The sequence below is a fragment of the Chelonoidis abingdonii genome, chromosome 4 (assembly GCF_003597395.2).
Source record: "Chelonoidis abingdonii isolate Lonesome George chromosome 4, CheloAbing_2.0, whole genome shotgun sequence".
NCBI lineage: Eukaryota > Metazoa > Chordata > Testudines > Testudinidae > Chelonoidis > Chelonoidis abingdonii.
The window spans coordinates 145,662,429-145,679,225 of record NC_133772.1 but is presented as its reverse complement, the minus strand read 5'-3'; the positions used below and the strand labels follow the sequence as shown (position 1 = coordinate 145,679,225).

The window sequence follows — 16,797 nt, the reverse complement described above, 5'->3', positions numbered from 1 at the left end:
GTCCCCTGGAAAAACTGATTGAAGAAATATAGCCTGGTCAACGCATTTCAGCTTTCTTGACTTGTGGAAGTTCAATATATTGGAAGGTGGGGTTGGTTGCAAGTGTAGTTTTGGCTATTTGTTTATAAATATTGTGTTTTTTGAATTTGGAGTGTTCACACAGTAAATATCAACAAAGAGTCCAGTGGCACTTTATAGACTAACAGATGTATTGGAGCATAAGCTTTCGTGGGTGAATACTCACTTTATCAGACCCGTGTAACAGTATATATGTTAATTATGCCTTGGACTTTGTCTTTTTAAGTGTGAGACTTCTTAGTAGAAGAAGTCTATGTATAAAATCTGAAATTTTAACAAGTAGAAAACTAATTAAAGAAATACATAAAAAATCCACGTTAGCAATTTAAGACTAGAAAATGGAGGGAAAGTAAAGAACTAGCCATATGCAAATTAATAAATCTGCTTTAAATTATAAAAATAATTTAAATAAAACTGTTCTATCCTTAAAAAAAAAAGTCACGATTTTTGTCCACCATGATAAGTAGGCAAAATGCAGAAGTACGTTGCTCACTATTGAGACAATTATGATAATTAGCAGAATAAAATGTTTCATATTGATATTAATTTTATTTTTGTCCATGGCAAATAAACTTTTAGCAATATTTGTGGATTAATGTGTGGTGTTACTATGTTTATAGAAGTCAAGAATCCGTGTTATTGATTTGAACCATTAATTGTTCACAAGTTTTCCCATCTCCCAATGTACCTCAATCCTGACCTCTCACTCTTGAGTAGATTCTACAGCTTTTTTATTTTTATTTTACCTGTTGTGCAAAACTGTGTACAAGGATAGTGCTACCAGAATTGCTCTTCTTTGTGATCCGAGTCTCCAGAGGTGAAAGGGTAGTGCACAGACTGACACAATATAATATTAACTTTGAGCCATAAGAACAAAGAACGGCCGTACTGGGTCAGACCAAAGGTCCATCTAGCCCAGTGTCTGTCTACTGACAGTGGCCAATGCCAGGTGCCCCAGAGGGAGTGAACCTAACAGGTAATGATCAAGTGATCTCTCTCCTGCCATCAATCTCCATCCTCTGACAAACAGAGGATAGAGACACCATTCCTTACCTATCCTGGCTAATAGCCATTTATGGACTTAACCACCATGAATTTATCCAGTTCTCTTTTAAACACTGTAATAGTCCTAGCCTTCACAACCTGCTCAGGTAAGGAGTTCCACAAGTTGACTGTGCGCTGCGTGAAGAAGAACTTCCTTTTATTTGTTTTAAACCTGCTGCCTATTAATTTCATTTGGTGACCCCTAGTTCTTGTATTATGGGAATAAGTAAATAACTTTTCCTTATCTACTTTCTCCACATCACTCATGATTTTATATACCTCTATCATATCCCCCCCTTAGTCTCCTCTTTTCCAAGCTGAAGAGTCGTAGTCTCTTTAATCTTTCCCCATATGGGACCCTCTCCAAACCCCTAATCGTTTTAGTTGCCCTTTTCTGAACCTTTTCTAGTGCCAGTATATCTTTTTTGAGGTGAGGCCATAGTTAAGGTTCCAAACCAGAGGGAGATGTGGATTAAGAGTGTACTGAATTGTAGAGTTGCAAGGTGTCCAGTTTTCGACCAGAACACCTGGTGAGAAAGGGACTCTGGCAGCTCCAGTCGATAATGCTGACCAGTCTGTTAAAAGTCTGGTCAGTGGTGCAGTGCGGGTCTGGGGCTATGGCAGGCTCCCTGCCTGCCCTAGTTCTGTGTGGTTCCAAGAAGCAGCCGCCAGATCCTTGTGGACCCTAGGCGCATGGGCGCCCAGGGAGGCTCTGCATGCTGCCCCCGCCCAAGTGCCGACTCCACAGCTCCCATTGGCTGGGAACCATGATGAATGGGAGCTGCAGGGGCAGCACCTGTGGGCAAGAGGGTAACACACAGAGCCTCTGTGGCCCCCCATGTGCCTAGGGTCTGAAGGAATCTGGCAGCTGCTTCCTGGAAACCTATAGCATCGTAAGAGCCGCCGGGACCCTGCACCCCAACTCCCTGCCCCTGTCCTGAGGTGCTTCCTGCACCCCAACCCCCTGCTCAAGCCTGTAGTCCCCTCCCATACCCAAACACCCTTCTGGAGCCCACATTCCCCCAACACATCAACGCCCTGCCCCAACCTGGAGTTTCCCCCTTCACCCCAGAGCCTGCACCCTCAGCCGGAGTCTGCACCCCCTCTTCCACTCTGAACCCCTCGGCCCCAGCCTGGAGCCCCCTCCTACACCCCAAACCCTTCATTTCTGGCCCCACCCAGATCCTTCACCCCCAACTTAGAGCCCATACTCCCTTCCTGTACCCCAGTCCCCTGCCCCAGCTCGGTGGGAGAGAGCGAGCGATGGCGGGAGGGAGGATGGAATGAGTGGGGGCGTGGCCTCGGGGAAGGGGTGTTCGGTTTTGTGCGATTAGAAAGTTGGCAACCCTACTGGATTGGCAGAGGTTTATTGGGCAACTTGAAAAACACATGCACATCTTTTGCCTGGCTTTTGCCAGATCTGTTAGTTTTTTCACTTTCCTGAGTACCGAATTCATCCATAAATATAATGGTGGTGATAGGAGGGGAGAGTGAAGACTCTATTTATTCTAATGGTATGGAGGTACCTGTCTGGGACATAAAAAAATGCAAGTTTTAGAAACTTATGAATAATAACTTTCCTCTTATGCTTATCTCCTGGATTCCTCAAGGTGGCAATCTTGCATCAGACTTAGTGGGTGATTCTTCCTGGCAGTACATGTCTTCCTGTATGTGCTATCTTTATGACAGCAACAAATGCTTGCTTGAAGTACTGCAGAGTATATTGTTGGCAGCTATGAAAATGCTGAATCCTTAACATTGTGTTAGGTCCACATTGATTTTTGTATGCTGTTTAGACTGGAACATTGTGGAAAGAGGGCAGTATATTTATCCCTGTGGTGAGGTGGTTTTTAAAGTGAGCTGTTCTTTTTGAGGGGTGGGGTGCAGCTAGAGTGGTCTAGGCTAGAAAACGTGTCTCTGCTGAGTTTATTCATCGTAAGCATTTTAGTAGATTACAGTGTGTGAAGATCTGTTCACTTGTCTGTAAAATTGGCCGATGGGAGAATATAAGAACAGAAGTCTTTCATTTATAGACTGTGATTAAAGATTTCTGTGCAGTCAAAACTATTAAATCCTCTGCTGTTTCAGATATGAATTGCAATGGAACGTTGACCTACATTGCTTTTGGGTTTCATGGTCTAACTTAAATGGAAAGCTCATTAATTTTTTATATTAAATCTCCCAGTCTAGTTAGTAAAAGCCCTGCGTTATGACACAGTTGATTTGGTACATTCTGTATTCTTTACAAGTTTTATTCTGCATCTGCAGAGAAAAAGATATTAAAATACAGCTTTTTTTCTAGTTTTTAGTAGAGTGTTTTCTTTCATAAACATACAGTGCTGGCCATGTGTTAGCTATAGTGGTCCCATCAAGCAACAGCTACTCTGTAGTTAAAGGTGCAAGAAAGCCTCTATTATAACTCCTTCTTTTCACTAACTCATTAATTTTTCAAAATTAATATTTTGGCTGAAACTGTGTAGACTGTGCGTGGCCCTTCTTTGTCCACACGTGGGTGGAGAGATAGGCAAGAAACACCACTTGCTCCCACCCCCATTTTTGTCATGCTTGGGTTGCCATGCCGGGCCACTCTCAGTAGCCCCAGAATGCATAGACTGCTTGCTCCTGTTGCTCCTTGGGGAGCATGATGCTGAAAAGGTGGGAGGGAAGAAGTAGAGGCATGGCTGTCTGTGGAGTAGGGGCAGGTGCCTCGGGGTATTCTGGACCATCCCAACAGCATGTGCAAAATGTGCATCTGATTGCATGCAGGGAGTGGCCTGAGGAAAGTTTTTTTTGCCTTCAGTACAATTCCTAAGTGCTTCTGGGGTGGTGCATGTCCCCACACCTCCCTTTACCCAGCATTTGTAGCTAACCATCACAGACTAACCCTGAACCTGGGAAGAGAGGAAGGTTTTGATTTAATAAAGCTGAGAGTTTGAGTGGTACTAGGAATATTTAGTAGACCACTTCGTAGAGGTGTGAAGTGCTCATTTCAGAAGAGATGTGTTGCACAGAGTGATGGAAGTACTCACAAGGGACTTGCCCAGGCTGCAGCCCTCTCTTGTGGAGTTCCTAAGTTCTGCGGGGCTGCATCTGCACTCCATAGATCAAGGAACATAACTGGCTCTGCTTGTAAGCCCCGAAATAGCTCTGGGTTCTATTTCTGGTAAATCTTGGAAATTAATTTTTTAAAACAAATGAAGAAAAGAGTTCGTTAGTTCATTGTTAAAGCTGCATAGTTAAAAATTGAAAAGTCAAATGTAAAAATTAGAATTAAAATAGAATGTTAATTTGGCCTTGTGTAGTGGTTGCTGTTTCTATGAGCTTAATATTATTGTTTGTCTAGTGTATACCATAAACATACAGCATTTGCAGTATGGCTGAGTTTACTGACTTTTTGTGGAGGTTTTTAACTATCCAGCTGCAACATTGCATTATTTTTATTATTCAGTCTATAAAGATGGTTAGTGAAACTTTATGCAGCTTAGCTGATTGTAAAATTAAGACTTCAGATTTAAACCATATGAGCACATAACTATTTTTCTGCCTGTGTTCAGTGCCAAATTCTTCATTCAGATATGTGTGTTGTTCCCATTTCAGTTCAGTAGGAGCTGGGCATATCATCATATGTAAAAGAAGTGACTTTTATATACAATGTGTATATCTGGGTGTGTAACACAAGATGGGGAAGCTTTAAAGGAAGAGAAAGAGATGAAATTTCTGCATAACTGGTAGTAACTGGGGAAATTTAATTACCCAAACATCAATTGGAAAAGTAATATGGCAAAACACAAAATTGCCAATAAGTTCTTGGGACAGCTGTTTGGTTCAGAAAGTGGAAGAACCAGGAGGGGAACTGTCATTTTAGACTTGATTCTGACCAGCATGGAGGAATTGGTTATGAAGCTGAGAGTGGGAAGGCAGTTGAGGTGACAGTGACCATGGATTCATAGATTTAATGATTCTAAGGAACGGAAAGCACGAGAGCAACAGAATAAGGAAAATGGACTTCAAAAAAGCAGAGTTGAGCAAATTCAGAGAACTGGCAGATAGTCTCATGGGAAGAAAATCTAAGGGAGAAAGAAGCTCAGGTGATCTGACAGTTTCTCAAGGAGACAGTATTAATGCACAACAGCCAACTATTCCATTATGAAGGAAAGATAGGAAAAATGGTAAGAGATCAATATGGCTACATGCATAGGCGCTGACTCCGTGAGTGCTCCAGGGCTGGAGCAAAAAAATTAGGGGTTGCTCTGCACCCACCAGCAGCCAAGCTCCCCTCCTCCTTCTCCCTTGAGTGTGCTGTGTCCCCGCTCCTCCACCTACCTCCCAGCACTTCCCGCCCTGCCGCTTGATGGCGTTTGCATGCTCCGGGGGCAGGGGGGTAGGGCGGAGCGGGAATGTGGCACACTCAGAGGAAGAATGGCACCAGGGCGGGGATTTGGGAAAGGAGTTGGAATGGGGGCAGAGTTGGGGAAGGGGTTGGAATGGGGGCGGGGCCTCATGGAAGGGGTGGAGTGGGGGCAGGGCCAGGGGCAGAGGCGGGATCTAGCACCCATGGGAAAGAACGGAAGTCGGAGCCTTTGGCTCCATGAAGAACTTTTTAATGACCTGAAAATCAAAAAAGAATCCTACAAAAAATGGAAACATTAACAAATTGCTAAGGAGTACAGAAGAATAGCACAAGCATGTAAGGAAAAATCAGAAGGCTATGGGACAAAATGAGTTAGTCCTAACAAGGGACATAAAGAACCGTCTTTTAAATACATTAGAAGCAAGATAAAGATGGAGGAAGGTGAAGGGCTTCTACTTAGTGGGAAAGGAGAGCTAATAACTGGTGGCATCAAGAAGAATTAATTTTGGAGTCCTTTTTGAGTTCTTTATAGTAGGTGGTGTCCAGAGACTTGTCTGTTGGCCTCATTGATAGTCATCATAATTAAGGACTACAATAGCGCCCCTTTGCCAGCTAGTTTGATCACTATCTGGTGTTTGCATTCAAAAACTGTATAGCTGTCCTCTCAGTGGTAGAGAGATTGTGGTGGAAGTATTCTTTATTGAGGATTTCAGCATCTATTTTTTAACCTTCTGAAACAATGTAATCATCCAATGTATGGTTTCTTCCACTGAGGCATGTCCAATCAGGGGATTCTTTTTTCTTATGTCTGTCAGTGGGATATGGTAGTTGTGGGTGGTGTCATCTTTGTTGTGAAAAATTCTTTGAGGTGGAGTCTGTGGAAGAATTTTTCTGGGTATGATACTTGGTTCTATGATGGTTGTAGAGTTATTTTAGTTTGTTTATTTTGCCAGTGGTGCATATTTTTTAGCACCACTCTAACTTTATTTTCGTGAAAACTTTCTTAGCAACAAGGAATGAGAAGGTAGAAAAAGTATAAAACGTGAGAAGCATAATTGTTTCTATGCTGTTAGTTCTAATAGGTGAGTCTTCCACATATGTTAGTGAATAGGGAGATAATCTTTTATGTCTAAATTACAAGTTCAAATCCAGTTGATGTTGGTAGTAGCTGAAAGTCCTTATCTACCTGCTATGCCTGTTTTGGCTTATGCAAAACTGGACCATTTCCTAGTAGATGCATTTCAATGTCAAGGGGATTATTATACTCCTTTTTTTTCTGATCTTCCGTCTGGTGTATTTAGACAGTAAGATTTTGGGAGTGGGACTGTGTGTGTGTGTGTATATGCATGTATGTATGTATGTATACACATCTTAACTGTGGCGTCTAGGTATTATCATAATACAAATAATTAATATTCAGATATTTTTCCATTACACATTATTTGGTCTAAGAATAACTTATTTTATTTTCAACTCTCCTAGCTCTAGCTGTATCTCAAACAGTTATGTATGTTCTTAACTTTACTCACCTGAATTGTTCAGTTGAATTCAACAGGACTACTCACCTACTTAATTTAAGCATTAGGGTTAGCGTTTGCAGGATCAAGGCCTTAATTTTTTGCTGTACTTTAAAAGAGAAAAACGATAGTAACATATACTGACCAGCATGAGCCAATCTTGAAATGCATGTTGGTAGCTAGATCTCTTAATACTAAATGAAATCTTGTGCACTCCTCTAGAACAGTGGTTCTCAACCAGGGGTATGTGTACCCCTAGAGGTACGCAAACATCTTCCACAGGATACATCAGCTCCTCTAGATATTTGCCTTGTTTTACAGCAGGCTACATAAAAAGCACTAGCGAAGTCAGTGCAAACTAAAATTTCATACAGACACTAATGATTTGTTTATACTATTCTATATACTATACATTAAAATGTAAGTACAATATTTATATTCCAATTGATTTATTTTATAATTATATGGTAACAATGAGAAAGTAAGCAATTTTTCAATGATAATATGTTGTGACACTTCTGTGTTTTTATGTCTAATTTTGTAAGAAAGTTGTTTTTAAATGAGGTGAAGCTTGGGGGTATGCAAGACAAATCAGGCTCTTGAAAGGGACACAGTGGATGGAAAGGTTGAGAACCACTGCTCTAGAATACTCTGCTTTGGAAAGCCCTGTCCTTTATAGCTAATCAGTTTGTTTTAGCGCATTTAAGGATTTGGCCATTTTGTGTATGTAGAAATGGAGAGGAGATGTATTATCTTCCACAGCAGTCTGAGATGGAGGGAACAACGAGGTTAGAGAGAGAGACTTTGGGAGTCAGAGGCCATGGTGAGTGTTTTGGTTCCTTAATGAGGATTGTGAGCTGTAACATTTAAACTGTGGAGCCTCCACATCTAGAGCCTTTGAAGTATTTGGCTGAAAGGAACTCCTTAAAGAAGGGGCTGTTGAAGTTGGTTTGTCACCATGGTGAGTGGAGAGCATTGAAAATCTGACCAGATTCAAAGGGTTGTATACCGTGGTATGGAAAATCAAGCTTAAAAGTGTTGTCTAGAAAGCTTTCGTAGGAATGTGTTCTCTAACTTTTTGTCTTCTCTTTTGTGCATCTTTCCAACTAATTTAATTTAAGCATTTAAGAGTGAGCACTATCCCAGCAAGTCAGTAGCAATGCAGCATATTTCCATGTGGCTGAAACAATCTGGGATCCAAGTTCAGTTCTTCACTTCTTGAACTTACATTATTGTCGAGGTATCATACTTAGCCCGTGTGTGGGAGAGAATGCCTGGAATTATTTCCAGATGATATGTAAAGGTGGGAAGTATCTCATTAGCTAGAGTCTCATTGTAGAGAGGTGGTTGGATCTAAAGAGTGTCTTATACAGCTGTACTCAGATGGAAGAGTGTAGCTCCATTAATTTTGGAGGAATAGGGGCTGGGAGTTGATAGGAACATATCATCTTCTCCTTTTCTCACCCTAAAGAAAGGACTATTGGAGTCCAAAATATTCTTCAGATAATTATCTACTTAACAGCATACATTTTCAATACTACAGGTTTTAGCATTTTGGTCTGATTTGCTGTTAAAGTTGATATTTTCCAGGTTTTTTGCTTGAGGTAACTGTGATGTGTCATTCCAGATTTTTTCTGAAAATATACTTATGATATGAATGACATAACTGAGATACCTTATGCAAGAGATATAATTGGAAAGGTTGTGATTTCTCAAATGCGATTATCCAATCTGTATGCCTGTATCATTACTGTATCAGAAGTTAGGAATATTGACTATGTATCTATATTTCAGCTAAGGTACTTTGGGTGATGCCCACTACTAATACTTCAGGTACAACAGTGGAAGAGCCAGACAGGGTGGATGGCCCATCAGTGAGGACAATGGACTGTGAAAAGCTTGGCCTTCCTGTGGATGCTACATACTGCCACTGACTCATGGACACTGTGATCCTACAGAGTCAGGTGGTCTTGTCACCTGAAGATACTAAAACATTACCTGTGACGACTTGTAACTTTCCACTGTAAGGGAATGGTGGTCAAGTTTGAGAAACAAAGGACTCCCGCCTTATGTAAATCCATTTAAGGGTTGGGAGGAAGGCAAACAAGAAAGACTCCTCTCCATGGCCTCTCTGCTCAGGAAGAAAAAACTGCAAAAGGGAAGGCTTGTGGGGAGTCCAGACTGAGACAGGGGTTAGGTCTGAAAAGGAATATAACTGGAACTCTGAACCACAGAAATTTTGCAAACTGCTTCCAACAATATCTAGGATGAGAAATACTATTTGTAACTGTAATGGAGTTGGGACTCACCACCTGGCACCTCCTGCTGGGAATTAGCTCTGTCCAATGGAGCGGCCCCTTGTGGAGGTGTTCCATCCGTCATCTTGCCCTTGGTTGGCGTGTGGACCCCTGTTGCTCCCAACTCGTGGCATCGTCGTCGTCTTAGACCACTGCCATCTGGCAGCGCCCCTTAGTCCATCCACGCCCCCTTCCGGGGGGGAGGTTGATCAGCAGTCTCTCTATGCCCCAGCCACCATGTCCAACCACACACCCCAAAGTCTAATCCCTCTTGTCAGGGATCTGGCATAGTCTTGTGATGGCCGCTCCCTATGACCGATGGCTGGGTGTACTGCATGGTCAGTCCTGGGGCTGGTTTTATTCAATATCTTTATTAATGATCTGGAGGATGGCGTGGACTGCACTCTCAGCAAGTTTACAGATGACACTAAACTTGGAGGAGTGGTAGATACGCTGGAGGGTAGGGATAGGATACAGAGGGACTTAGACAAATTAGAGGACTGAGCCAAAAAAAACCTGATGAGGTTCAACAAGGAAAAGTGCAGAGTCCTTCACTTAGGATGGAAAAATCCATTTACTGTTACATACTAGGGACCGAATGGCTAGGAAGCAGTTCTGCAGAAAAGGACCTAGAGATTACAGTGGCCGAGAAGCTGGATATGAGTCAACAGTTCCCTGTTGTCCAAGTAAGTGCTAACGGCATTTGTTGGGCTATAAGTAGGGGCATTGCGCAACAAGATGGAGGAGTGATCGTTCCCGTTCTATTCGACAGTGTGAGGCCTCATCTGAGTACTGGCCAGGTTTTGGGGCCCACACTAGAAGGATGTTGATAAATTGGAAGAGTCCAGAGGCAACAAAAATGATAGGGGGCGGAGCACATGACTTATGAGGAAGGCTGAGGGAACCCGGATTGGTTATGTCAAAAGAATAATAGGGGATTTGAAGCTGCGTCCACTACCTGAAAGAGTTTCCCAAGAGGATGATTTAGAACTGTTCTCAGTGGAGCAGATGACAGAACAAATAATTGGTCTCAAGTTCAGTGGAGAAAGGTTAGCTGGTAATTAGGAGAAAAAGTTTTTCACTAAGAGGATGGTGAAGCACTGAAATGGGTTACCTAGGGAGGTGGTGGAATCTCCTTCCTTAGAGGTTTTTAAAGTCAGGCTTGAGAAAGCCCTGGCTGGGATGATTTATTTGGGAATTGGTCCTGCTTTGAGCAGGGGGTTGGACTAGTTGACCTCCTGAGGTCCCTTTCAATCCTGAAATTCTATGATTCTATGAAGTGGGGAAGAGGGGGATCCAGGCCTGCCCTCTACTCTGGGTCCTGGCCCAGGGACCCTCTGACGGCAGCCTCACTGCCCTCCTCCTCTCCCCTCATTGGGCTGCTTCCCTGGGCTCCTTCCCCTATGGCCCCTTGGACCTGCTGGGCCCTTCCCTTCAGGGCCTGCAGAATGGCAGGCTACAGGGTGGAGCTCCCATTTGCTCCCCGAGCCTGGCCAGCACTGCGCTGTCCGTGGTGCTAGTCTCCCACCTTTGGAGACCGACCTTCCCCTCTCAAAGGCCTGGGACAGACTGCCTGCTCCCTTCCTCGGCAGCCTTCTTATAGGGCTAAGCCTGGCCCTGATTGGCTGTCTCCACTCTGGGCCCTGATTGGCTCACAATAAGCCCTTCCCTAATTGGCTCCCTGTCTATGCAGGCGCAGTGACCTGCCGCAGCCCACACTCTCAGGGAGTGGAGCAGTCCGCCCCACTACAGTAACCAATTTCTTTAGTGAAACTAGCTTAGTTTGCATGTTTGATTTTATTTGCTTAGTAATCTGCTTTGTTCTGTTTGTTAGCTCTTTTACCACTTAAAATCTTTTTTATAGTTAATAAAATTTGGTTTGTTTATTATTAAGCCCAGTTTCTGTAATTTTAAAGGGGGGGGGGGGCAAGAAGTGTGCACACCGCTCTCCACATTGAAGGAGGGGGTGAATTTCATAATATGTTGTTGGGTCTGCACTCGACGGGAAGTGGACATGAGAGTGCTGAAGCAAGTCCCTTAAGCTGAGTCTTCCCAGAGCTGATCTGCAGCTGGGTGTGGCCCTGCCTGTGTGTGTGTTAGAGGAGGCTTTAATAGCATGGCTCAGCAAGACAGGTTAAAGGGGGCCCATGCTGGCGGAACAGGAAGACTCAGTGGTATCTCAGCACATCAGGTGGTTTCCCAAGGGGTCCAACCCATCACATTAACCTTATGGTTATTTTTGAAAAAAATCATATTTTGTGAAAGTATCCAGTTGTTCATCACTAATAGTTTATGGTCCAGTTGTGCAACCCTTACTCTTGTGAATATTCTTGTTGATTTCAAGGAGCCTGCTCGCACTAAAGCCACTCAGTGCAGCAACCGTTCCTTAGGATATGCTAGTTTAGCAAGGTAAGAGTGAATCTGAGGGCTTGTCTACACTTAGCTGGGATTGATGCTGCTGTGATCGAAGTACTGGGGGTTGATTTAGCGGGTCTAGTGAAGACCCGCTAAATCAACCACAGATTGCTCTTCTGTCAACTCCGGTACTGTACCGGAATGAGAAGAGTAATTGATGTAGCTGGAGTTGCATAACTTAGGTCGACTTACCCTGGTAGAGTAGCAAGGCCTCCAAGTCTGCTGAGATTTGTTACTTTCTAACCATCCATCTCCTTTTTTTTTAATATCTGAATTGCTTGATCGACTCTACATTTCAGACATACAATTCTGTAACCCAAACTACAGTATGTGTGCTTGACTTGTATTGCAGCTGTTTCAATGTACAAGGTGTGTATATACTAGCCTTAACACAGAACCTTTTGCACGCTGACCACATTTTCTGTTCTGTAATGTAAATGTTTAGCTATTAAAATCCAGTATTTAACACAGGCCTGCACAACATACGACGACCCATGGAGCATCATTGTGTGGCCTGTGGGGATTCTAAATCCCGCACACACGTCGCTCAGCGGGCAGTCCAGAGCCCTTTAAATCCCAGCCGCGGCCGGGATTCAAAGGGCTCTGGGCTGCCGGCCTGAATCCTGGCTGCGGCTCCAGTGGATGGGCTGGGGCTGAGATTTAAAGGGCTCGGGCTCCTTTCAGCGGTCTTTAAATCCCTGCCCCAGTCCCGCAGAGCTCCGGGTTCCCTCAGCCGCTGGAGCCCCTGGCCCTTTAATTTGCCCCTGAGGGTACTCTTCAGCTGGGAGCCCCTGGCTGATTTAAAATCAAGTATCAGCTCCCCACCCCCAATCTTCCTTTTTGGCCCACAGCTGTTTTGGTGGGCAGCGCTGGGGAAGGAGGGTTTGTTTCTGCAGGGTTGGGCGGTGCTGGGGTGGGGTGTTTCAGCGGGGCCGGGAGGTGCTGGGGGAGAGGGGGTGTTTCTGCGGGGCCGGGGGTTTCAGCCCTCAGCTGTTTTCTTTGGAGTAATGGGGCCCTCGCTGCTTTACGAGTTGTGCAGGCCTGATTTAATGTTTCTCAAACAATACAAATGAGCAATTGTTTTGTGGTTTACTGTGAGAAAGATTTTACAGTTGAGGGCTAGATTATGACTTAACGTTCTTTCTGCAGTAAGGGGTGGCACATTGTTACACTAGCTTGGAGCAGCCCAGGCGAGAGATTGTGAAGAAAAACTCAGTGCAATTTATTCTATGTGCTATGCCCTTCACTCCTCAAATCCCTATGTTACCACCCTTACCAGACCATAATTTTGGCCCATCGTGCATTGTAAAAATATTGAATGAAAGGGATGCATTGTAAGATCTATTTTAATGCTTTAGTTGTATCTGATAATTGTTATTTTTTATTTTCTCCCCCCATAGGTGCCGGTAAAACACCATCATTAGGAGGAGGATTCCATGTCAATTTGGGAACGGAATCGCGAGCACAGACGCTCCAGAATGGTACTTGCAAACTTTAGTCTTGTTGTTGTATGATTTTCAGCTCAACATATGTGTGATTCCAAAGATGGATCTAGACTGTTCTCAGTGGTAGCAGATGATAGAACAAGGAGTAATGGTCTCAAGTTGCAGTGGGGGAGGTTTAGGTTGGATATTAGGAAAAACTTTTTCACTAGGAAGGTGATGAAGCACTGAAATGGGTTACCTAGGGAAGTGAAGGAATCTCCATACAAAGAAGTTTTTAAGGTCAGGCTTGAAAAAGCCCTGGCTGGGATGATTTATTTGGGGATTGGTCCTGCTTTGAGCAGGGGGTTGGACTAGATGACCTCCTGAGGTCCCTTCCAACCCTGATATTCTATGACTGATGTTTAATTTTTAGTTTTGAAAGTGACCTCAACCCCTTGCATAACTATTTTCTGTAGAGTAGACAAGTCTGTAATTCTCCCTACTGCTGATTTTACATTGTGCTCTTGTAGGATTATTATAAATCTGCCTTATGAGATCATATAGTTGTTGGATAAATGATAATGGCACTTGACAGTATTTTAAAAGGGCTTTTTCAAGGTTGGCAGGTCCACTGTACTTTTTATTAGCAGATAGCGTACTGTACCTTTTTATCTTCTTATCAATTTGCAAAGTTCTTGAAGTGCTTTATGCACATTTATTTCCAAGCATGTGTTTCACTGCTTTTTATTTTCATACAGTTTTAAATTAAGACTTATTCAAATATACCTACAATAAAAAACTGTAACTGGGGAGGTGAGGGAGTGGGAGAAGAAATTAATTTCAAGCTTCCAAAGAGGGTATAAATAAGAGAAAAGGTATACAAGCCTAAAAACACAATGTTTTCATGGTATACATTTTAATGTCGTTTGTATAATTGAAAATAACCCTTTGAATTTTTTTAATCAGTGAAAGAGGTTTTAATTTATAAATGGAATAATCTTCCAGTTTTAGATGTTGTTACTTTTTATCCACAGATATACATTGCCATTTGTTGGCTAATCAACAATTTTGCCTTATGTTCTTGAGGTGACAGCTGATTGATTTTTGTCACATTAAGACTCTCAAAAAGTGATGTAGGTGGGCTTCCATCAATATTTTACCAATCATCCTAATTTCTTAGTGTATTTTAAAATAAATGATGTTTTTCCTGGGTAGAGGCTTTTACACATACAATTCTAGAAAAGGAAATCTTGATTGCCAAAATTGTGCCTACATACAAACAGGAAGGATAACACTAATCTGCACAAATAAATAGTTGTAGAGTAATTTGATATAGGGCCAGATTACTTTACCCTTATTCGTACTGAATAGTACCATACACCATGTTAGTGGGGCTAACAGTGGAGTAAAGTGCTACTCAGTGTGAGCAACAACATCAGAATTTGGCCCAAAGTTACATGAGACTTTGAAAATTCTATCAAGAAGATAATTTTTGTTAGTTAAGTTTAATTATGTGAAGGAATAAACGTTAACTAAATATTAATTTTGGACAGATATTTAAGTTTTAAACAAAGTGGCTTTTATGTACGACTATCTACTTGACACAATATTTATAACGTTAACTTTAGAAAAGTAAAATACTGAAAAAAATAATTACTCTTCGAATATACTAGCCTTCTCTTTTTTGGGAGTCCTTAGAACCTAGAAAGTACTTTCTATTTTTCAGTTATTCTCTGAGGCTGTGTGTTGTGCTGAGCAGAACTGGATGTTGCTCTCTGGAATTTGACAATATAGCTCCTGAATTGGATGAAAGGTTTGCTTGAAAATAATGCTGAGCATCCTTCACCCTAGGAGCTGTGTGTGTACTGGCCACTTGTGTGATGAACCTCTTCACTATGAGTAGGACCCTACCAAATTCACAGTCCTTTTTGGTCAATGTCACAATCATAGGATTTTAAAAATAGTAAATTTAATTATTTCAGCTATTTAAATCTGAAATTTCACGGTGTTTTAATTGTAGGGTTCCTGATACAAAAAAGAGTTGGGGAGGGAGGTGTAACAAGGTTATTGTGGCAGAGGGGTTGTGGTACTGTTACTCTTACTTATGCGTTGCTGCTGACGGAAGCGCTGCCTTCAGAGCTGGGCAGTTGGAGAGTAGCGGCTTCTGGCTGGGAGACCAGCTCTGAAGGCAGAGCCGCTGCCAGCAGCAGCACAGAAGTAAGGATGGAATGGTATGGTATTGTCATCCTTACTTCTGTGCTGCTGCCTATAGAGCAGGGCCTTCTGTCACCAGCTGCCACTGTCTGGCTACCCAGCTCTGAAGACAGCAGCGCAGAAATAAGGGTGGCATGGTATGGTATTTTGCCACCCTTCTGCGCTGCTGCTGGCAGGACGTAGCCTTAAGAACTGGGCGCTTGGACAACAGCTGCTGCTTCCCTGCCGCCCAGCTCTGAAGGCAGCGCAGAAATAAAGGTGGCAATACTCCGACCCCCATAAAATAACCTTGTGACCCCCTCTTTGGGTCTGGACGCCCAATTTGAGAAACGCTGGTCTCCCTGTTCAATCTGTATAGTATAAGGTAAAAGCGCACAAAAGACTAGATTTCAGGGGGGAGGAGGAGAGACCAGTTTTCACGGTCCGTGACTTGTTTTTCATGGCTGTGAATTTGGTAGGACTGTAACTATGATCCTCCCTGTTTTGTGCTACTTCAGAGTTCCAGTCTTGCACCAAGTAACTGTAGTTATCTAAACTGAAACTTTCTGTCGAATAGTTTTACAACAGTCAATATTTTACTCTGGAGACTGGGGTTATCCATGGTCTCCTTACCTCTGCTCCATCACGTGTATCCTCCTTTATTCAAGACAAGGGATTTGGACTCAAATCTCTGTAGCAAGTTTGCATCTGGCTAGCTGCCAACATGTCTGTGAGGAACCCCTTCTCAGTGTGCACAGCAGTGTGCTTGCTAAGACACTGCAGGAACAGTCTGTAGTCCTCATGTATCTATCCTGGTTGATAAGGCCCTTCTTTTTGCTTCTGCCTAAGAAGGAGGTTGCCTGGTGTATTTTGAGTTCTGCAGGATCCATAATGCCAAACTGAGCTATGGGAGCAAAGTTATAAAATCTCTCCCTGTCAGCATGTGCTCTTAGTCTTGATTTTATCATTGCATCTACACTTATAGTGGCCTAATTATTTACATTACCTTGCATTGTTTAAAGAAAAGTGTGGTGAATGTTCATTGCCTAGAAAATATGAAGTCATTGGTACATGACTTTTAAAAAAAGCACAGTGTTCTTGTCTTTGGGTGCTATAGTTTGTTAAGTTGAAGAAGAAATATTTAAATAGATTGTAGTAATTGAGTTGTACGCTCGTCCCATAAAGTTTCCATTTGTGAAGTTTATCTAGTTGCAAATGGCCTGGTGAACTAAGCTGTTGTTGAGATTGCGACAGAAGCATGAATGTTTTCTTTTATTATTTCAAATACCTCCTAGGAGATGGATTTGTTCCTACACGCTAGTGTTTCTCCATTCATGGATGTGTACTGCTGTTTTTAATCATGTAAATACTCAATTTTTTGTTTCTGGTTCTGCTCTGTAAGAGTGCTGCCAGAGAGAAGATGCTTCCATGGGAAGCAGACAGGTTGTGGAACTCAAGGAATTCTAAAGGTTGTCACC

The 16,797-nt window shown here is 42.7% G+C and overlaps 1 protein-coding gene across 1 annotated transcript in view; it reads left to right on the top strand.

The window, feature by feature from the left end:
* The window catches only part of LOC142046794 (transcription factor IIIB 90 kDa subunit-like), a 71,347-nt gene that overhangs the window by 10,374 nt on the left and 44,176 nt on the right, over nucleotides 1–16,797 (top strand). Inside the window, exon 2 of the mRNA XM_075065744.1 lies at nucleotides 13,103–13,183. Within this exon, the coding sequence (XP_074921845.1) occupies nucleotides 13,103–13,183 (81 nt within the window). The remainder of the gene's footprint in view (nucleotides 1–13,102; nucleotides 13,184–16,797) is intronic.